General features: G+C 44.6%; 1 protein-coding gene across 6 annotated transcripts in view; it reads left to right on the top strand.

The window, feature by feature from the left end:
* LOC112262993 (RIMS-binding protein 2) overlaps positions 1–22,510 on the top strand; it is a 162,673-nt gene that overhangs the window by 12,965 nt on the left and 127,198 nt on the right. For 3 of the 6 annotated variants that reach the window (XM_042331605.1, XM_042331604.1, XM_042331603.1), the window contains exons 1-2: positions 18,844–18,999; positions 19,101–19,255. The exons of the other annotated variants lie outside the window; for them this stretch is intronic. In XM_042331605.1, the coding sequence (XP_042187539.1) occupies positions 19,118–19,255 (138 nt within the window). In that variant the 5' untranslated portion in view covers positions 18,844–18,999; positions 19,101–19,117. Of the gene's footprint in view, positions 1–18,843; positions 19,000–19,100; positions 19,256–22,510 lie in introns of those variants that run through there. 6 annotated transcript variants of the gene reach the window in all.

The following is a 22,510-nucleotide window of genomic DNA, read 5'->3' as shown; positions in this document are numbered from 1 at the left end:
TAGCGTTCCTTAATTAGATTGCTGTCTGGGTGGAGGGAAAGGGTGAAGATGGCTGCTAGCGTTTCTCCTTGGGAGAGAGAGGCGCTGACTATAAGAATAGTCACTCCAGGTATCAGAGGTGTTGTGCTGACTGTGGCTCTGCTCACAGACTGTGAGAAAGGTTGAAGAGTTGACTTTTGTTCCAGTGTGTGGCTCACCAAGCCATTCATTCAGAGCCTTTCATATGAACCGTTCACCTGACTGTTACCAGTCTTACTGCTCTACTTGGCTTGATTATTGCACTGTTGTTTCAGAGAGGCTGTGGGGAGCTGGCCCATTGTTTTTCTTCCTAAACTCTTGAAGTTGTGACAGTGAGGCTTTTCTTTCTGCAGTTTCTAGACAGCAATGGGTTCTGGATGTTTTCCTTTGTGACGTTTGCTCTTTGGAGACTGCAGAGGAAGAGCGTGAAGACCGAGTGATCCTGACAGGTAGATTCAGGATGACTCGGAGTGCTGATATCTTTTCGTCCCAGGAATTCACCAAGAAAATATTGTTTTCTTGGTCATTTGCTTCGATTCCATCCCCCCCTCTCTGTCCTCTCCTGCTGAAACTCAGCTGATTGGCTTAGATGTCACACTGCTTTCCAGTGAAATGATCTCTGAGTGTGTGATTGTGTGATTGTGTGATTGTGATTGTGATTGTGTGTGTGTGTGTGTGTGTGTGTGTGTGTGTGTGTGTGTGTGTGTGTGTGTGGAAATTATAGAGTGAATGACCATGTAAATCTACATTCAAAAGAAAAGTCAAAGAAACAATCATGCTTTTTCCCAGAACAGTGTCTCAATCGGCACAACACAGAGCTGAGCAGTAAGAGAACTAAGTGAAGTAGCATGACAAACTTGCAGAGCCAGGAATTGTGTTTGCTTGTACTTTTGTTATTTCTTTCTCTCTCTGACTATCTCTCTCTGAAACACAGAGGGATGAGTCACTCTAAATCGAACTGCTGGTTGAGAGGCCTGGCTCTAGCTTTGTGTGACAATGTGGAGTTAGAGAAAAGACATGCAGTAGCAAGACAAACAGATAGTTCAAATCAGACAATATGAAAAACAAGTCAATTTCAACAGAAGGTTGAAACACCTTTTTGACCAGAAGGTTGAAACACCTTTTTGACCAGAAGGTTGAAACACCTTTTTGACCAGAAGGTTGAAACACCTTTTTGACCCATTATCTTCCAGTTTATTATATGATGATCTTCCTGTCGCAGTGATACAATAAGGCAGAGGTTCCCAAAATGGTGTCGTGGGAGAATTTCCAAAATCCTCCCAAAAATGATTATAAATAATATGTTTTTTGTATCTCAAAATCAGTGTAATGTGGTCAAAAAATGTACATTTAAATCAATGTTTTTTAAAATTTAAAATCAACAACAGAGTACACTTATATCGTGGGAAAAGGCAGCACTTGATAATTTCGCTTGAATCAGGAAATCAGGGTATTCCCTTTGAGTCAGCTGTCATGTGACCGAAATGTTGCAGACAATGCATTCACGGATCACTACGGAGGAGTTTTTGTTCCTGACTCAAAGGGAATACCCGGCCATCTCCCTCAGAGTATTAAAAGTCATGGTACCCTTCGCCAGGTCATATCTGTGTGTAGCTGGATTCAGCAGCGCTCTCGTCTGCATTCAAACCAAATATCAATCCAGGTTGGATATGACAGCAGAGATGAGGTGCGCACTGTTGACCACGCCCTCTGACTTTGAGAAGCTCTGACGCGACATGCATCAAGCACACGCATCTCATTAGTGGTGGTGAGATAATGGTGCTTTTAAGGCAACTGGGAACTCGGAAAGAAAACAAGGTCCAATCATGGCACCAGTGATCTTAAGCTCGGAAAGTCAGAGCTTTAGAAAGAGGCCAGAATTCCCGACTTGGAGTTGGGTGACAGTTCAAAACGGTCGGAAGTCTGAGATTTCCGAGTTCCCAATAATTTTGAACGCGGCATTAGAGACATGTCAGACTAATTTGCAATTGACTGTCATAGCCCCACATTTATTAGAAGTATGTGATCAGGAGTTGAGAAGACAGTCAGAAATACTGTTAGAATGTTTGCAATTGACTGCCATAGCCCCCCCCCCCACCATATCAAAATGGTGTCGTGGACTAAAAAAGTTTGGGAACCCCTTCAATAAGACCTCATCATTGAAGTTAGCTCATATTAGATGAGGAGGAAAGTTCTTTGTAGCCTTATGCAGTTGAAGTCAGAAATGTACATACACCTCAGCCAAATGCATTTAAACTCAGTTTTTCACAATTCGGGGAGCCTTCTACAAGCTTCCCACAATGGCCCATTCCCCCTGATAGAGCTGGTGTAACTGTGTCAGGTTTGTAGGTCTACTTGCTCGCACACACTTTTTCAGTTCTGCCCACAGATCTTCAATGGGATTCAGGTCAGGGCTTTGTGATTGTCACGCCCTGGTCTTAGTATTTTGTGTTTTCTATATTTATTTGGTCAGGCCAGGGTGTGACATGGGTTTATTTTGTGTTGTGTTTATTATGTATGGGGGTTTTTCGTAGGTTTTGGGATTGTGGCTTAGTGGGGTGTTCTAGCAAAGTCTATGGTTGCCTGAGGCAGTTCTCAATCAGAGGCAGGTGATTCTCGTTGTCTCTGATTGGGAACCATATTTAGGCAGCCATATTCTTTGAGTGTTTCATGGGTGATTGTTCCTGTCTTTGTGTTAGTTGTCACCAGAACCTATACCAGGCTGTATAGGTTTTCACGTTCCGTTTGTTGTTTTTGTATTGTCGTGTTTATTCGTCATTAAACATGTATCGTATTAACCACGCTGCATTTTGGTCCGACTCTCTTTCGACGGAAGAAAACCGCAACAGTGATGGCCACTCCAATACCTTGACTTTGTTGTCCTTAAGCCATTTTGCCACAACTTGGAAGTATGTTTGGGGTCATTGTCCATTTGGAAGACCCATTTGCGAACAAGCTTTAACTTTCTGACTGATGTCTTGAGATGTTGATTCAATATATCCACATAATTATCCTGCCTCATGATGCAATCTATTTTGTGAAGTGCACCAGTCCCTCCTGCAGCAATGCACCCCCACAACATGATACTGCCACCCCCGTGCCTCACGGTTTGGATGGTGTTCTTCGGCTTCTACCTTGCTGAGCGGCCTTTCAGGTTATGTCGATATAGGACTCATTTTTACTGTGGATATAGATACTTTTGTACTCGTTTCCTCCAGCATCTTCACAAGGTCCTTTGCTGTTGTTCTGGGATTGATTTTCACTTTTCACACCAAAGTACATTCATCTCTAAGAGACAGAACGCATCTCCTTCCTGAGAGGTATGACAGCTATGTGGTCCCATGGTGTTTATACTTGCGTACTATTGTTTGAACAGATGAACGTGGTACCTTCAGGTGTTTGGAAATTGCTCCCAAGGATGAACCAGACTTGTGGAGGTCTACAATTTTTTTCTGAGGTCTTGGCTGATCTTTTTTGATTCTCCCATGATGTCAAGCGAAGAGGCAGTGAGTTTGAAGGTAGACTTTGAAATACAGGTACACCTCCAATTGACTCAAATTATGTGTATCAGAAGCTTCTAAAGCCATGCCATACTTTTCTGAAAATTTCCAAGCTGTTTAAAGGCACAGTCAACTTAGTGTATGTGTTACGTGATTAAGAGTAGTGGGTGCGGAGTCAGGCGCAGTGTCACACCCTGACCATAGTTTGCTTTGTATGTTTCTATGTTTTGGTTGGTCAGGGTGTGATCTGAGTGGGCATTCTATGTTGGATGTCTTGTTTGTCTATTTCTATGTCTGGCCTGATATGGTTCTCAATCAGAGGCAGGTGTTAGTCATTGTCTCTGATTGGGAACCATATTTATGTAGCCTGGGTTTCACTGTGTGTTTGTTCCTGTCTCTGTGTCTTGCACCAGATAGGGCTGTTGGTTTTCCACGTTTATTGTTTTTGTTAGTTTATTCATGTCTAGTGTCTTTATTAAAAAACATGAATAACCACCACGCTGCGTTTTGGTCCGCCTCTACTTCACCTAAAGAAAACCGTTACACGCAGAGAGCAGAGGGTTAAGGACAGCCGTATTTATTCCGGTGAAAGAAAGGTCACGCCAAAACACCAGGTGCATAAAATGACCGGCCCAAACACAGGACACAAACAGGAGAAATAGAAAAATAACACATCCACAAAACCGAACAGAGAAACAAGCTGGCACAAAAGCAGGCGGACATTACCGGCTTATATTGCCCTAACAAACTCCAGAAAAGAAACAGGTGTAACCAATAAGACAAAACCAACAGAAAAGGAAAAGGGGATCGGTGGCAGCTAGTAGACCGGTGACGACGACCACCGAGCGCCGCCTGAACAGGAAGAGGTGCCACCTTCGGTGGAAGTCGTGACACTATGTAAACTTCTGACTAACTGGAATTGTGATTAAGTGAAATAATCTCTGCAAACAATTGTTGGAAAAATGACTTGTATCATGCACAAAGTAGATGTCCTAACCGACTTGCCAAAACTATAGTTGGTTAACAAGAAATGTGTGTAGTGGTTGAAAAACGAGTTTTAATGACTCCAACCTAAGTGTATGTAAACTTCTGACTTCAACGGTATGTCCAGCTCTGAAAGTTACTCTATGGACCATGCGATAACTCTTGAGATCTTCACCACTCAGATGTCCAAATTCATTTGCTGTGTCAAACACAGTCTTCATCGGGTAGGGCATGTCCACTGGTAGGGCTCTGGTGTATTGTGGGATGTCTGGACAGCAGGCATCATGCAATAATTTAATCAATGTGCTCAAAAACAGCTTCTATCTCAAGGCCATCAGACTGTTAAACAGCCATCACTAACATTGAGTGGCTTCTGCCAACATACTGACTCAAATCTCTAGCCACTTTAATAATAAAAAATTGGATGTAATAAATGTATTACTAGCCAATTTATACAATGCCACTTTCTATAATGTTTAATACCCTACATTACTCATCTCATATGTATATACTGTACTCTATACCATCTACTGCATCTCACCTATGCCGTTCGGCCATCGCTCATCCATATATTTTTATGTACATATTCTTATTCATTCCTTTACACTTGTGTGTAAAAGGTAGTTGTTGTGAAATTGTTAGATTACTTGTTAGATATTACTGCATGGTCCGAACTAGAAGCACAAGCATTTCGCTACACTCGCATTAACATCTGCTAACCATGTGTATGTGACCAATAAAATGTGATTTGATTTGATGGCAACATGGCGGACTTCATTTGATCTCCAGGATTACGTTACAGACCTCTGTGTTGGTTTCAAGCTGATGTGAACAGGGGTGTACAGACAGCTACAGTTTTTCCTCTCCATCTCCTCTATGCTCTGGCCACTGACAGACAGCCCTTGGGAGACTGTCCTGCTGTGCTGTAGCAACCTGGCCTACTGTATCTGTCTGAGGAGGACAGAAGGGAACTAGTCTTCCAGTCCTGCACTATATGTGTATGGGTGAAGGTAAGGGGAAAGGGCTGATTTGGGACGAAAACTAGGTAGATCATTAAGTGTGTGTAATGGTTAGGGTTGTAATTTTCTGGGAAATGTCAATCAATTCAACCAGGAATGATGGAAAACAAGGGAATTCATTGAAAGTTTTTTGCAACCCTACTGATGATGGATAAGGAGCGGTAGGAGGGATATATGATGTATAAAGGAGGAGAGGAAGAGGGAGAATGGAGTGACTAACAGTCATAAACTTACATTAAACTTCACACTCCCTTCCAGAGAAGTCATTAAGAATTTTAGACTGGGAATATTTTTCAGGAAAAAAATGGTTGCCAATCCATTCTTCACAATATTTCACGTAACCCATTATGTGATTGCCTCTATACTGTACTATGATCATGTTGTAAAATAATTGTGCTCCCAGAGAAATCATAACACTTACAAAGGGCTAGTTTGTAGTACAGTACTTGTACCCTAAGCAGTGTGTACCGTGTGGTGGTGACTCACCAGGGCGATCTTCATTACAGTAATCTGAGCACAGGCGTCAGTCTCATTCTGCCCTGCCCAGTGGTGTCTAATGATGCTCTGATCACCCAAGCCATGGATCTATGGTGCCCTGTGCTGTAAAATAACTCATATTCTCACCTTCAGGCCTCCATTATTACTGTATCTGGCTACAGTTGTTTGATAAGACTGTATTGGTCTTTTAGATTGGGAATTTGGGTGTTTCCTTGCTGCATTGCTGCTCTGAGCTCCCTCTTGGACTTGAAGAATACATCTCTCTCTTTCTCTCCCTCTCTACTCCCTCTGCACTGCTGATGACTCACACTACACACCCTTGCAGAAATCTCTACTCCAGTGCCCCAAAGAAAGGGGGAGATAGAGGGAGATAAACGTGTTTTCTGCCTCTCTTCTGACACAGGATATCTTACATGAAACATGCTCTTTTCTACCTGCTCTCTCTGTGTGTGTCTCCCTGTCTAACCGAATACACACACACACACACACACACGTTCCCTATGACTTCCTCCAGGGCTGGAATGCAGCTGGTGTTTTTCTACTATAAACTCCAGTACATTTACATCCATTCTCTCATTCAGTTAGCAGATGCTCTTATCTGCAGTGGAGCACCTTACAAATGTATTAACATTTAATCAGGTACATTTAGTACTTATGAGGAGGAAGGGTTAAGTAACTGCAATTGAGGCATAAGGCTAATTCTCTGCCATAGAAAGTTCTGTGTCAATTTAAAGAATTAACCAGCATCACATATGAAGATGTGAAGATGCAATGCATACAGTAGTGTCCTCTGGATTGCCATTACACTGATCCCATCCCCACAGTTGTCACTGTAGGGTCCCCTCCCTCCAGTGGGCTAGCTAACCTAACACAGTGTGACATTCACAGTGACTGCTAGCTGCCGCAGCCGGCCACACGGTCCACACGTGCTCTAGTGTAGTGCTATTGTGGATTGTCTGCCCTCTGGCTTCTGCACTGCCTATCTTTCTGGAAATAGATAGAGAAAAGTAGCTGAGGGTGATTAATGGTCATACTGTATGTGCAGCAGAAAACACACTACCAGGCCTGGCCAGGCCACAATTTCCCTACCCTACGACACAGCATAGTCAGACCCCACAGGCTTTACATTATATTATATAGTATAATATATCTGACTTAAATCATCCTGATACCTTCTGGCTTACTTCATGTATTTCACACATTTCATCATGGTTTTAATGCAGCTGACATGTCAGGGGAAAGCACTGCCTTTGATATAGTGTTGATTTGTGCCTGGTCTGTTCTGGCACTGTGGCTTGTACATCCTCCCAGTTGTTTACTGCGCCCTCACTGTCTTCTCTCTTTAACTGAAATACTTAGTTTCCTCTTCTTCCTTCTCCTCCCCCACCATTTGACTGGCACTTTCCTGCTCCTCCCCCACCTGCTCCTCTGCTGCCTCCTCCTGCTCCTCCCCCTGCTCCTCCCCCACCTGCTCCTCTGCTGCCTCCTCCAGCTCCTCCTTCTCATGCCAGTTAGGATTTGACTGGCACTTTGTTTTTTTCTATTAAGATAGGGCTATTTTTAGTACATTGTGTCACAACAAGGCAGTCTCATCCTGTGCATGCCCTCTGAAATAACTCCACTTCCCTATCTTCCCCTCAAGGCTTCGAGTGGTCTCTTCAGCTACATGTGCACTAGCCCTGGCTGGGTTTCACACAAGGATGTGAGCAGGCCCATTACGCAACCCTGTGTGTGCATTCAGCCACAGGGCTGCAGGGCCAGAATGGGAGCTACAGTCCCACTCTTCTCACTCTCACATTCTCTTTCTTCCTCGCCCTCTCTGCATCTTAATATCCTCTCGCTCTCCCTCTTAGGTACTGTTCATGTGCAGCTAGTCTTTTGGATTATATTGACAGACAGTGTTTGTCTTTTCTTATTCCATGTTGCGTTGATTGGAAAACACACCTTGACTGCCATACAAATCGCACTAATTCTGGTCATTCAACCAGAGGGCTGAAGGAACCAGCCTGCATTTACTACATGATGTTGAGTTCTTTAGCTGTGGGATCCTGTGGGATATTTTCTGTGCTGCGAACAGTAGGGAAAGGGGATACCTAGTCAGTTGTACAACTGAATGCGGTCAACTGAAATGTGTATTCGGCATTTAACCCAACCCCTCTGAATCAGAGAGGTGCGGGGGGGCTGCCTTAATCGACACCCCGTCTTCGGCGCGGGTTAACTACCTTGCTCAGGGGCTGAATGACAGATGTTTACCTTTTACCTTGTCAGCTTGGGGATTCGATCCAGCAACCTTTCGGTTCCTGGCCCAACGCTCTAACCACTAGGCTACCTGCCGCAGTACTCTGACTACATCCAGTACCCCAAAAAATATAAATGTTTTATTGTCACAAAGTATTCAGTCCCTTTGACTTTTTCCACATTTTGTTACGTTACAGCCTTATTCTAAAATGGATGAAATTGTTTTTCCCCCCTCTATATACACACAATACCCAATGATGACAAATCAAAGACAGGTTTTTAGACATTTTTGCAAAAGTATTCAGACCCTTTACTCAGTACTTTGTTGAAGCACGTTTGGCAGCGATTACAACCTTGAGTCTTCTTGGGTATGACGCTACCAGCTTGGCACACCTGTATTTGGTGTGCCAAATTCTTCTCTGTAGATCCTCACAAGCTCTATCAGGTTGGATGGGGAGCGTTGCTGCACAGACATGTTCGATCGGGTTCAAGTCCGGGCTCTTGCTGGGCCACTCAAGGACATTCAGAGACTTGTCCAGATGTCACTCCTACGTTATCTTGCTGTGTCCAGTTGGAAGGTGAACCTTCTCCCCAGTCGGAGGTCCTGAGCACTCTGAAGCAGGTTTTCATCAAGGATCTCTCTGTACTTTGCTCTGTTCCCCTTTCCCTCGATCCTGACTAGTCTCCCAGTCCCTGCCCCTGAAAAACATCCCCACAGCATGATGCTGCCACCACCATGCTTCACCATAGGGATGGTGCAAGGTTTTCTCCAGACGTGACACTTGGCATTCAGGCCAAAGAGTTCGATCTTGGTTTCACCAGACCAGACCAATCTTGTTTCTCTTGGTCTGAGAGTCCTTTAGGTGTCTTTTAGCAAACTCCAAGTGGGCTATCGTGTGCCTTTTTTACTGAAGAATGTCTTCCGTCTGGCCACTCTAACATAAAGGCCTGATTGGTGGAGTGCTGCAGAGATGGTTGTCCTTCTGGGAGGTTCTCCCATCTCCACAGAGGAGTTTGTCAGAGTGACCATCGGGTTCTTGGTCACCTCCCTGACCAGCTCTAGAAAGAGTCTTGGTGGTTCCAAACTTTTTCCATTTAAGAATTATGGAGGTCACTGTGTTCTTGGGGACCTTCAATGCTGCCCAGATCTGTGCCTCAACACAATCCTGTCTCGGAGCTCTACGGACAATTCCTTTGACCTCATGGCTTGGTATTTGCTCTGACATACACTGTCAACTGTGGGACCTTGTATAGACAGGTGTGTGCCTTTCTATATCATGTCCAATCAAGTTAATGTACCACAGGTGGACTCCAATCAACATGTAGAAACACCTCAAGGATGATCAATGGAAACAGTATGCACCTGAGCTCAATTTCGATCTAATGCCAAATGGTCTGAATACTTATGTTAAAATGTGTGAATATTTCTAAAAAGCAGTTTTCACTTTGTCATTATGGGGTATTGTGTGTAGATTGATGAGGAAATGATTTTCTTTATTGCATTTTAGAATAAGGCTGTAACGTAACAAAATGTGGATAAAGTCAAAGGCTCTGAATACTTTCCGAATGCACTGTACATCAGATAGGTGCAGTGGAATGTGTTGTTTTACAGGGTCAGCCATAGTATCTTTTTTGATTTAACCTTTCACTAGACAAGTCAGTTAAGAACAAATTCTTATTTAAAATGACGGCCTACCCCGGCCAAACCCGGACGACGCTGGGCCAATTGTGCGCCGGACTATGGGACTCCCAATCACGACCAGTTGTGATACAGCCTGGTATCGAACCAGGTTCTGTAGTGACGTCTCTAGCACTGAGATGCAGTGCCTTAGACCGCTGCACCACTCAGGTAGTATTCCAACACCCCTGGAGCAAATTAGGTGGTAGAGCCTTGCTCAAGGGCACATCAACAGCTTTTTTCACCTTGTCGGCTCAGGTTTTGAACCAGCAACCTTTTGGTTACAGGCCCAACGCTCTAAATGATTGGCTACCTGCCACCCAGACCTGGGTTATTGTGGCCAGCAGATGATGATGGGAGGGGAGGAATGCATTTACCTGTTCCCTAAATGATGTACTTTCTCCTCCCAGTGAGGAGGTCCAGTGTCCAGCAGTATCATGGATGTCCAGTTAGATCTCTGCAGCTCGGCCATAATGGGCACTCCTCTCCTCAGCTAATCCCATCATCTGCCATGTCATTGCCAGCAATGTTAAGGTTAAAAGGAAATGCATTAATCATAAGTTCTAATGTGCTGTCTATCGGGTATCTTCATGACATGAAATTAGATAATCAGGTTTAGAGTAAAATGGTTTGGATATCAATGTATGCATTCATTTGAGTAGTTTCTACGAGCCTAATACTATTTTGGTGGCTGTTCATTGATCGCAATCCGTTCAGGCCTTTAGTGAGAACTTTGATGACTCTGGCTGTGAGAGAGAGTGGACGGTACAGTACACCAGGAGGCTCGGTTTGGGACTTCTCTAAGTAAATTCTACTGACCATTCATTATTGTGCTGAAGATTCCTCTTTTGACGTCTCACACTACCTCAGCGTGTGATGACGACACAACAGCCTGATCACCGACAACAATGAGACCTATAATGAGGCCTATAGGGAGGAGGTCAGAGAACTGGCAGTGAGGTGCCAGGATAACAACCTCTCCCTCAAGGTGAGCAAGAAAAAGGAGCTGGTCATGGACTACAGGAAAAGGCGGGCCGAACAGGCCCCTATTAACATCGACGGGGCTGTAGTGGAGTTCCTTGGTGTTTCAAGTTCCTTGGTGTCCACATCACCAACGAACTATCATGGTCCAAACACACCAAGACAGTCGTGAAGAGGGCACAACAAAACCTTTTCCACCTCAGGAGCCTGAAAAGATTTGGCAATGGTCCTCAGATCCTCAAAAGGTTCTACAGCTGCACCATTGAGAGCATCCTGACTGGTTGCATCACCGCCTGGTAGGGCAACTGCTCTGGATCTGACCATAAGGCGCTACAGAGGGTAGTGCGAACGGCCCAGTACATCACTGGGGCCAAGCTTCCTGCCATCCAGGACCTATATAAAAGGCAGTGTCAGAGGAAATCCCATAAAATTGACTCCAGTCACCCAAGTTATAGACTGTTTTCTCTGCTACCGCATGGCAAGCGGTACCGAAGCACCAAGTCTAGGACCAAAAGGCTCCTCAACAGCTTCTACCCCCAAGCCATAAGACTGCTGAACAATTAATCAAATCACCACTGGACAATTTACATTGCCCCCCCCCCCTTTTTGTACACTGCTGCTACTCGCTGTTTATACTCTATGCAGTCACTTCACCCCCAACTACAAATTACCTCGACTAACCTGTACCCCCACACACTGACTTGGTACCGGTGCCCCCTGTATATAGCCTTGTTATTCTTATTCTTATTGTGTTACTTTTTATTATTACTTTTTATTTTAGTCTACTTGGTAAATATTTTCTTAACTCTTCTTGAACTGCACTGTTGGTTAGGGGCTTGTAAGTAAACATTTCACGGTAAAGTCTACACTTGTTGTATTCAGTGCATGTGACAAATACAGTTTGATTTGATCATTTATCCTTTCTAGTGGGGAAGGATTTAATATCTTATCTACTGACATTACTTCCAGAGGTAAGACGATGCGAAGTGAAGGGCTTGGCTTCAGAGCGGAAGCAGTGGGGAGACACACACTCAGCGTCTCTGGTACAGAGTGTCTGGTCTAGGGAAAGTCAGACAGATCAGAGGATGGGGGTTGTGTTCCGGCCACACAGTCACATCACATTGTGGACCAACTTTGAGAACACTCCTCTCACAGTGAGGCTAAATGAGATACTGTGTCTCTGGACTCTGAGTTCACCCACAGAGACTCTGCTTTGACAATCTAAGGATTGGTTGCTAACAGATTTGGTGTTTTTTCTTGTGTGGGAGCATTATTTTGATGATATTGGGGTCTGTATACTGGTTGGTCAGTGAAGGTCTGGCTGGCTCTGGGCCTGAAGTCCCCACCCACTGAATACACACATAGTTAAATTAAATAAAAAATACATGCATTTTCACACACACACTAGCTATGGTGTAATCTGCTAATATCCACTGCATGATACAATAAGGAATGTCCCCTTGCTATCCACCAGGTCCGTTGGATCCCATGGTCTACAAACATATACTGTCTCCTTTTTATTGCCGTCAACATGAAAACAGAAACCATTCACCAAGGCACAAAGAGTGTGAAAACAGAGTAGGTTGGAACACATTTTTAAATGTATCTTAGATGTGTTGTTTTTTTCTCCTGTCAAGGACATAACTGCAATATAATTAGTCTCACCACCTGTTCGGATCCAACGAGGCAGGGAAGAAAGCCTTATCTAGCAAAGGACAACATTCTCACTCGCCTGCTGACCTTATTTTACTACCCCCCTACGCTCTTGCTCACTCACTCACTATTTCCCACCCTGTTTCTCAATTCAAATTTTCTTTCTCAGCCCTCTTGTTAATCTTCTTCTGTTCATAAAACTGGATGTGGCATGTAAATATTGTTGTGAAGGGTGCCAGTATTGGAGTGAGTGACATGTTTTGTGGTCATGTTTTCCTATTGTTTATCCCCCTCCCGGTGTGCAGAAATTAAAGCTCCGTCAGCCCCTCTCTGATCTTTGGATAAGGACCAGAGAGCATATTGACAATTGAGTCCTCAGCAATAGCAACAGCAGCAGCCATCCAGCCATTCACTGACGCGCATCGTTTATGCTAATGTTGGACTGTGACTCCTGCGTGACTGACTCTGCCTTTGCTATCCTATTGGCCTTGCATACAAAGCATTGACTCTTGATGTAAATCTCAACTAAGGATCCTATATGTGCCGGACATCATTTATTTGTCTCATGCATGGCCGTAGCTCCATAAGAGGACACCATGGTCAGGACATTTGTCTTTTTTTTCCTCCAATTTAAAAAATAAAGAATAATCAATTATTATTGTTGAGAGGTAGAATACACAAAGGTGCAATTTTTAAAAAATGATTGTGCATCAGCAATTTTCCTCTTGTTATATGTCACTCACCGACACTCACTTAGCCCATGTCAGTTACAGGTGTTTTGATTAGTTCATTTGTCTAGCCATCTATCTAAACTTGTAGTAATCATGGCCGAATTACCTACCGGGCACGCAGGGCACGTGCCCAGGGGCCCCAATTGATTTTGTTAGTCATTTTCACTCACAATCATATTGACATGGCATGGGTAATGACTACATTTTGTAGAATTGCAGGACATTAGCTGTACAACTGCACACATTTATTTCTTCTTCTGTAAACATATTTGTTGACCTTTTTGTTTATAAAACACTTTTCTGCTAACAGATCCCTCTGTATGTATTAAAATATCGTTTTTAATCCTGGCTACAGCCCTGGTCTCATGATAATCATATTCTCATTTATATGTCGGTGAGATCATGAAAGCTTGTTACAATACCTGCTAAATTTAGTTGCCAGTCGAGGTCTTTTGATTGCAAATGTTGTTTCCCTGTGGCTTACGGAGAAAACATGCAGGCCGAGAGAATTTGATTACGATTTGCAATCCTCAAATACCCTGGAGTTACAGGGCTCTGTTGTAGAAAATAAAGTCATTTGTTTTCAATTGAGCCTCAGCAGGGACACTTCCTCAGTTGTTCCACTCTGCCGTGTGTGTGTGTGTGTGTGTGTGATGCGTGTTTGTGACCATGTGTGTTTGTGTGTTGCTCTTTCATTTGTGCAATGTTCTGTGTATGCTTCACTCCATTAATTTAATTAGCCCAGCTCCTTTCTCTTTTAGTTTTTGTTAAGAGGACTGATGAGGAAAATGACTGGAAGCACCTTTGAAGAACTCAAATCATACACCCACGCAGGGTTTTGTTGGTTAATAACGCCATATGTACTTAACATTCTGTAAAGTGCATATTGTGATAGCTGTATTATTGCATACAGGCTGACTGACTCTCTCAGATTAAGTAGTTGAAAATTGAATGAAGTCTGGAAGCTGTGAGCACTCACTGTCCTCTGCTCAGGTAATGTCTGTCCAGTAACGGAGTGTCCTGTAGTAAATTGGCCAGGGAGTGGAGAGAGGGAGCGTCTCAGTCTGGCCAGGTTCAGATGGGCTGGGGTTGGTGGCGGTGGCGTCTGTTTCTCCTGCTCCTGTGCCAGGCTCCAGAGGGGTGAAAGTGTAGCTATTTATGTCCTTCTGAGCACCACCTGATTCCCATTACAGGCCACTACTACATGGACTGGTCTCTCCTCCCAGACCCAGACCGCTCACCCAGCACCCATTAACAGGCCCTGCCTGCTTCTAGCTACTACCATCTCCTCCGATACTATACTATAAGTAGGACCCAGTGTTTTCCCAGGTCAGGTCATATCGTCAAGGAAATATTCCAGGCCCTTCCACCCTCTTTCCCTTCAAACCCCCCTCCTCGCTCTCCCTCCCCCTGTCTCTTTCTGGTGGGTCATTGTTGATGGGTCCACTAATAGAGAACAGTGTGAGGGGGCAGGCAGGCTGCCGATTGGGTTGATGCAGGCAGGGATGGGAATGCCTGTCCTAGCCTGTCCTAGCCTAGCCTGGCCTGTCCTAGCCTGGCCTGTCCTAGCCTAGCCTGGCCTGGCTGCCACTAAAACTGAGACTCAGGATAGACGCAGCCAGGGGCTTCCCTCTGACTATTCACTCATGCCTTTAGTGAAACTATGAGACAGTTTGCCCAAAGCTGCAAGTCGATAATCTGCAAAAAATATACCAGCATTGGCACTGTAGTTTCTTAGTTGATTCATGACAATACCCATGTGAAAACGACAGAAGCTGTCCCTGCAGGTCTGAACAGGTGATGGGTACTGTACTGTAGTGTAGTCCAATGTGATGTTTGTTCAGCGTTCTCCAGAGTGCCTTTCTAATAAGCCATAAACAAATAGTGGATTGGGTATAATTGGGTATATTCAAATGGGATATTCTTCCTCACATCAGTCTCCTCCCTGTAGAGTTGAACAGCAGAACATAAGTCTGTAGCTCTAACTGGATCAAGATCAAAGGGAGACACTGCCTACCTCCGCCATGCAGTCGCAGTACTGTACCTCCGCTCTGCCTGGAAGAGCCCCTACTTTCTCTGTCTCTCTCTCTCTGTCTCTCTCTCTCTGTGTCTCTCTCTCTCTGTCTCGCTGTCTCTCTCTCTCTCTCTCTCTCTCTCTCTCTCTCTGTCTCTCTCTCTCTGTCTCTGGGGCTGGAAGAAAACACAGCAAATTAATGCAGGGAGAGACACCAGTGAATTAGCCTTTGCTAGTGTTTAACTGAGGAGCGGACCTTCATCTGAGGCAGAGGAAGGGGATGAGGATAGACCAGCGGAGAGGCATACGTTAGTTGGAGCAGATTCCACTTCAAAAGCTAGCTGCCGCTCTCGTGATGTGAATTTCAATACTACAGAATGTTCTATCACAGAGGTTTGCTGCTGGAGTGAGACAGGCATTAACAGATCAAATCAGATAGTGAGTGGGTGGTAAAGTCTACTACGTTGTATAAAAATTGTGAATTTGTGTTAGCTACCTTAGTAAATGTGAGGTTAATTAAGACGGTCTTATCTTCCCGGTTTGATGGGTCAGTGATTTTTACATTACCAGAGACATTGTGATAAAACTGGATCAGAACAAATAGGACAGCATGTAATATTTTGTGTCATAATCAGCTTATCTGGGCAGAGCCCAAGTGTCCAGCCAGACAAACAGGCCTGGATGTGAATGAATGTGTTCATGGCAGGGCTTGTAATGTTTCCTCTCTAAGTCTCTCCACGGGCCTGTGATATATATATATATATATATAGAGAGAGAGAGAGAGAGAGAGAGAGAGAGAGAGAGAGAGAGAGAGAGAGAGAGAGAGAGAGAGAGAGAGAGAGAGAGAGAGAGAGAGAGAGAGAGAGAGAGAGAGAGAGAGAGAGAGAGAGAGAGAGAGAGAGAGAGAGAGAGAGAGAGAGAGAGAGAGAGAGAGAGAGAGAGAGAGAGAGAGAGAGAGAGAGAGAGAGAGAGAGAGAGAGAGAGAGAGAGAGAGAGAGAGAGAGAGAGAGAGAGAGAGAGAGAGAGAGAGAGAGAGAGAGAGAGAGAGAGAGAGAGAGAGACCCTGCACAACTTGTGCTGAATAATGGAGAACATGGACACTTATGTGGGTGAGAGATCTGAGAGTGATTGTGTGTCATTCTGGCTTGTATTTAGAATGTGTGGTGGGTGTGTTATGACTATGTAGTGGCAGCCTGGTAATGATGTTGTGACGTCACTCTCTAGGTCACTTGTGGTCGTCTGTGTTGAGATGCAGCCTTAGGCTCCCCCTGTCCCCTCACTCACACATCATCCACACATGCTCAGTGCTCTCCACACATACCTGGAGGCTCTACTCTCCTATCTTCTTCTCTCCTGTGGCTGGGCTGATGTGATGAACACTGTGTCCTTCCTGCTCAGAAAGAGAACAGTGAGTGAATACCTACCTAGCTCCCGTCAGCAGCTGCCTCATCTACCTGGCTGTCTGGCTACTGCCCACTCTAATGTATTGACCCGCTGGCACAATGATTGAGTCCACCTGAGCTGGGGAACTGTGAACACTGGAGAATGGAGATAGATCAGTGATTTGTATTGGTTATGTGAATACCGGAGATGTTTACTGTGCACAGATAAATGATCTGAAATTGGAGGCGAGTGTTACCATGTGAACAGACTAGAGGTTGACCGATTATGATTTTTCAACGCCGATACCGATTATTGGAGGACCAAAAAAGCCGATACTGATTAATCAGACGATTTCTATATTTTATTTGTAATAATGACAATTACAACAATACTGAACACTTATTTTAACTTAATATAATACATCAATAAAATCAATTTAGCCTCAAGTAAATAATGAAACATGTTCAATTTGGTTTAAATAATGCAAAAACAAAGTGTTGGAGAAGAAAGTAAAAGTGCAATGTGTGCTATGTAAGAAAGTTAAGGTTTCAGTTCCTTGCTTAGAACATGAGAACATATGAAAGCTGGTGGTTCCTTTTAACATGAGTCTTCAGTATTCCCAGGTAAGAAGTTTTAGGTTGTAGTTATTATAGGAATTATAGGACTATTTCCCTCTATACCATTTGTATTTCATTAACCTTTGACTATTAGATGTTCTTATAGGCACTTTAGTATTGCCAGTGTAACAGTATAGCTTCCGTCCCTCTCCTCGCTCCTCCCTGAGCTCGAACCAGCAACACAACGACAACAGCCACCATCGAAGCAGCGTTACCCATGCAGAGCAAGGGGAACAACTACTAGAAGGCTCAAAGCGAGTGACGTTTGAAGCGCTAACTAGCGAGCCATTTCACTTCCGTTACACCAGCCTCATCTCGGGAGTTGATAGGCTTGAAGTCACAAACAGCACAATGCTTGATGCACAAGGAAGAGCTGCTGGCAAAACGCACGAAAGTGCTGTTTGAATGAATGTTTACACGCCTGCTTCTGCCTACCACCGCTCAGTCAGATACTTAGATACTTGTATGCTCAGTCAGATTATATGCAACACAGGACACGCTAGATAAAATCTAGTAATATCATCAACTATTTGTAGTTAACTAGTGATTATGATTGATTGTTTTTTATAAGATAAGTTTAATGCTAGCTAACAACTTACCTTGGCTTACTGCATTCGCGTACCAGTCTCCTTGTGGAGTGCAACGAGAGAGAGGCAGGTCGTTATTGCGTTGGACTAGTTAACTGTAAGGTTGCAATATTGAATCCCCCGAGCTGACAAGGTGAAAATCTGTCATTCTGCCCCTGAACGAGGCAGTTAACCCATCGTTCCTAGGCCGTCATTGAAAATATGAATGTGTTCTTAACTGACTTTTGCCTAGTTAAATAAAGGTATAATAAAAATAAATAAAAATATTGGAAAATCTGTGCCCAAAAATACAGATTTCCGATTATTATGAAAACTTGAAATCGGCCCTATTAATCGGTCGACCTCTAGAACAAACAGTGCATCTGCAGAGGTTTGAAATGTCATGGTCTGAGAGCGAGTAAGCCTCTGAGCATTTGAGTGGTTAGCAGAGGCAGGAGGGAGTGTGAGTGGAAACAAGGCTATAATTATGTCATCAGATTCTCTCTGTGTGAGCCTTACTCCACAAAACTTGTTCACATACAAAAACACTCAAACATCCTCAGTTGCCCATGCTTCCAACCTTAAAGAAGAAGTTTACCCAAAATCCAGAAACTCCCAAGTGATTCCAAACATTGAAACTAGTTCAGTGGAGTTTGCCCTCTCCTCCTCTCTCCCTGTAGTGCTGTACGGAAACAGATGCAAAAACGGGTCAAAAACAGCATAATGTTGCTGGATGCAAGGCCTCGCTCTGCGAGTGAATTCCTAATTCAGAAATTCGCGAAGTGTGAAGTTTTTATTTAATTAATTTTTTTAAGAGCTCTTTTTGTCAAAAGTACTGTCCGTTTTTCACCATAAAAAGTGCGATTATTTTATATATTTTTTTGTAGCGGAATGCCACAGCAGCAGAGATCCTGCTACGTGGAAACGTCACGACATGCCCTTATATGGAGCTTGACGGGGAGAACGAGCTGGTGCGAAAGTTGATAGTTAGGGTTATCGCATGTAAAGTGGGTTACGCAAAGTGGAAAAATAGATGGCAGTGATGTTCGGTCCCTGGCTGCACTTTATACAGGAAATCAAGGGAAGAAGGCACCACATGTAGCTCTTGTCCTATAAAAGGTACGGAGAGTTGCAGGAGATGGTTAGTAGCAATCAAAATAGTAAATATGATTTACTGTAAATAATCCTGCAGCCAACCTTGCATCGCTGCGTGTGTGTAGGAAGCACTTCGGCGACGATGCATATGAACGAGATATGCCATCGGAAAGGACAAGGTACAGCTGTTGCTACTGTACTTCCATGGACTGGATCTGGCGCAGTGCCAAAATACAAAGGCGCGTTTGAGAAGAGAAAGCGTCAAAGCAAACGTGCGAAGGTATGTAGCCTGATTCTTGAAGTTTGAGGTGTTCTTGTTGTGTTATTACCAGTGCACAATATCATGTAGACATAGAGGCCGGGGGTGCTCTACAGGGGGGCTGTCGCCGCAGAACTGCTGCTGCTGCGGCTACTGCTGTTGCTACTGCTGTTGCTATGGCTACTGCTGCAGCTACTGCTCCTGCTACTGCTGTAGCTACTGCTGCTGCTACTGCTGTTGTTATGGCTACTGCTGTTTCTATGGCTACTGCGACTGCTGTTGCTATGGCTACTGCTGCCACTCTGTGCAGAGTAGAGAGGGACCAGAGCCCAGGAGAGCATACTGCTGATTCTGGGGCTACTGCTGCCACTCTGTGCAGGGGAGATAGGGACCAGAGCAGAGGAGAGCATACTGCCGATTCTGGGGCTACTGCTGCCACTCTGTGCAGGGGAGAGAGGGACCAGAGCAGAGGAGAGAATACTGCTGATTCTGGGGCTACTGCTTCCATTCTGTGCAGGGGAGAGAGGGACCAGAGGAGAGGAGAGAATACTGCTGATTCTGGGGCTACTGCTGCCACTCTGTGCAGGGGAGAGAGGGACCAGAGCCCAGGAGAGCATACTGCTGATTCAGGGGCTACTGCTGCCACTCTGTGCAGAGGAGAGAGGGACCAGAGCCCAGGAGAGAATACTGCTGATTCTGGGGCTACTGCTGCATGACGCTTAATACTGGACGTCTAGTATAGAAGACCCCGATAAGGGCTAAAGCTATACTGATACCCAGCACAAAATGCTGCAGAGCTGAGGAGCTTATAAGTTAAATCCTGCCTCCCTCCATTTCTCCATTTCTCTCCTTTTTATGCTTTACCCTCTTCTCTCTCTCTCTCTCTCTCTCTCTCTCTCTGTCTCTCTGTGTCTCTCTCTCTCTGTCTCTCTGTGTCTCTCTCTCTCTGTCTCTCTGTGTGTCTCTCTCTCTCTGTCTCTCTGTGTCTCTCTCTCTCTCTCTCTCTCTCTCTCTCTGTCTCTCTGTGTCTCTCTCTCTCTGTCTCTCTGTGTCTCTCTCTCTCTCTCTCTCTCTCTCTCTCTCTCTGTCTCTCTGTGTCTCTCTCTCTCTCTGTCTCTGTGTCTCTCTCTCTCTCTCTCTGTGTCTCTCTCTCTCTGTCTCTCTGTGTCTCTCTCTCTCTCTGTCTCTCTGTGTCTCTCTCTCTCTGTCTCTCTGTGTCTGTCTCTGTGTCTCTCTTCATATTGTCAAGGAAATACTCCTGGCCCTCTCACACACACACACACACACTCTTGCTGTCACTCTTTCACCCTCTCTCATCGCTCTTCTCTCTCTCTGTACATCTCTTGCTCTTCCTTTGCTCCAGGCTGTGTGAGTATCACTGTGTGTGTCTCTGCATGTGAGAGGAGTGTTGTCAGTGTGCTCTTAGCAGCTGAGGGGAGGTTGCCACAGGACTCACAGGGGAGCAGGGAGGGGCTGAGGGTGTCTGAGAGTTGCACTGTGTCTGTTCTGTGATTCAGTAGGCACACAACACACACACAAGCCAGACAAGTAGAGTGTTAACAGTGTAGGCATCTGCGGCTGCGCAAACAGACTAAAGCTGCACCGTTATGTAACTTACTCTGCCATTTCAAATGATTTCTGATCATAACTGCTTTATGTGCTGGGCTGGATTACTGTGTAATTGGGTTGGGGGTACAGTATGAGATGTGTAGTCAGTGCTGCTCTGTGGATCCTGAGTGCAGCTGCCTGGGCAGTGGTGTTAGGTAAAAGAGGCAGATTCTTTTTGAGGTTGTTTAGAGCGCAGCGCAGTCGCTCGCTAATGCTACACAGTGCTAGGCTACTGCCTCCCCTCAGAGCTAACTCTGTCTCCCATCCTCACTGTGGAGTTAGCTCATACAGAGCTTCCCTAACCCTGCCCTCCCAGATGGAGAGGGAAAGCAGGGATACAAAGAACAACAAGGAGTCTGTCTCCTGGTCACTTCCGTTGTGTGCATATCTTCGGCTGGCATTTTGAGGGGCAACAAATTAGCTGTAAAGCTCTGCTCTCCTGTCACAGATGATGGACTGTGTGTTTCTGTGTGTTACTCCCTCAGTTAAAGGTCAAATGTTCTGGCGCTGTGTGACTGCCCGCCTCAGTACATTTGAATGACCTCCGCTGAATGGTAGCAGTCTTTTTGACAGTATATTTGTCAATAGGATTCAAATTCAGGTTAACCTGGTTAATTCTGGCTTCAAGCATCTTTCATCCCGAACTGTTCCACAGTTCTCCCAGAGACAAGACTGAGAAAACAGAATGGAACAGATATCCTATCTATCATCTATCTATCTATCTATCTATCTATCTATCTATCTATCTATCTATCTATCTATCTATCTATCTATCTATCTATCTATCTATCTATCTATCTATCTATCTATCTATCTCTCTATCTCTCTATCTCTCTATCTCTCTATCTCTCTATCTCTCTCTATCTCTCTATCTCTCTATCTCTCTATCTCTCTATCTCTCTATCTCTCTATCTCACGAGGAGCCATCACTATGCATGGTGGGGTGAGAGGACATATTTCCCTGCACCCTCACCACAGAAAATAACCAGCTTTTTCATATTTACATGGTAAGACAGCAGCAAAAGGGCTGAGGATGAAAAGGGAAGAGAATCCTATGTCATTAAATCAATGTCTGAACTGTGCGGTTGATTCAGCTGAAAGGACTGGTAGAAGAGGACAGGGTACAGGGGCTAGAAGTGCCTGGTTGGCTGGGACTAGGAGGGAGGGACATATCCTCTGAAAGATGTGTCCAGGCCACTGCAGCCCAACCAGAAGCTGAGAGTCTGAGGAAACTACCACAGGATAGCAAGTGTTTTTCCCTCTTCTGTCAACACGAGTGCTCTCTATGGTGCTAAACACACTACAGACCATTATGTCAGGTCACTGTTGTGGCATCATGCTCTGTTGTGATGAGTGTTCTGCTCGGCTTCAAACCTACTTGCCACAATGCTCTTCATACTGTGTATGAACATCCTATACAATATGATTCAATCCATGACACCAGTTTACTAGTTTGCTATGAATTATTTTGGTTGCCTGTACTTGTAGTGTCTGTAGCAACCCCAGTGCCTCTCTCCCCTCCTCCGTGTCTCTCAGTACTGGAGTGGTCCCATATGATTCACAATTAAGACACATGATTCCTGGATGCAACAGGAGACTCTCACTGGCTCACATACTAACACACAGTCTGGAGAACACATGACTCCCACACACACTGTAGTTAGTACA

The sequence above is a fragment of the Oncorhynchus tshawytscha genome, linkage group LG12 (assembly GCF_018296145.1).
Source record: "Oncorhynchus tshawytscha isolate Ot180627B linkage group LG12, Otsh_v2.0, whole genome shotgun sequence".
NCBI classification, from domain to species: domain Eukaryota; kingdom Metazoa; phylum Chordata; class Actinopteri; order Salmoniformes; family Salmonidae; genus Oncorhynchus; species Oncorhynchus tshawytscha.
This window is presented reverse-complemented; position numbering and strand designations above follow the sequence as displayed.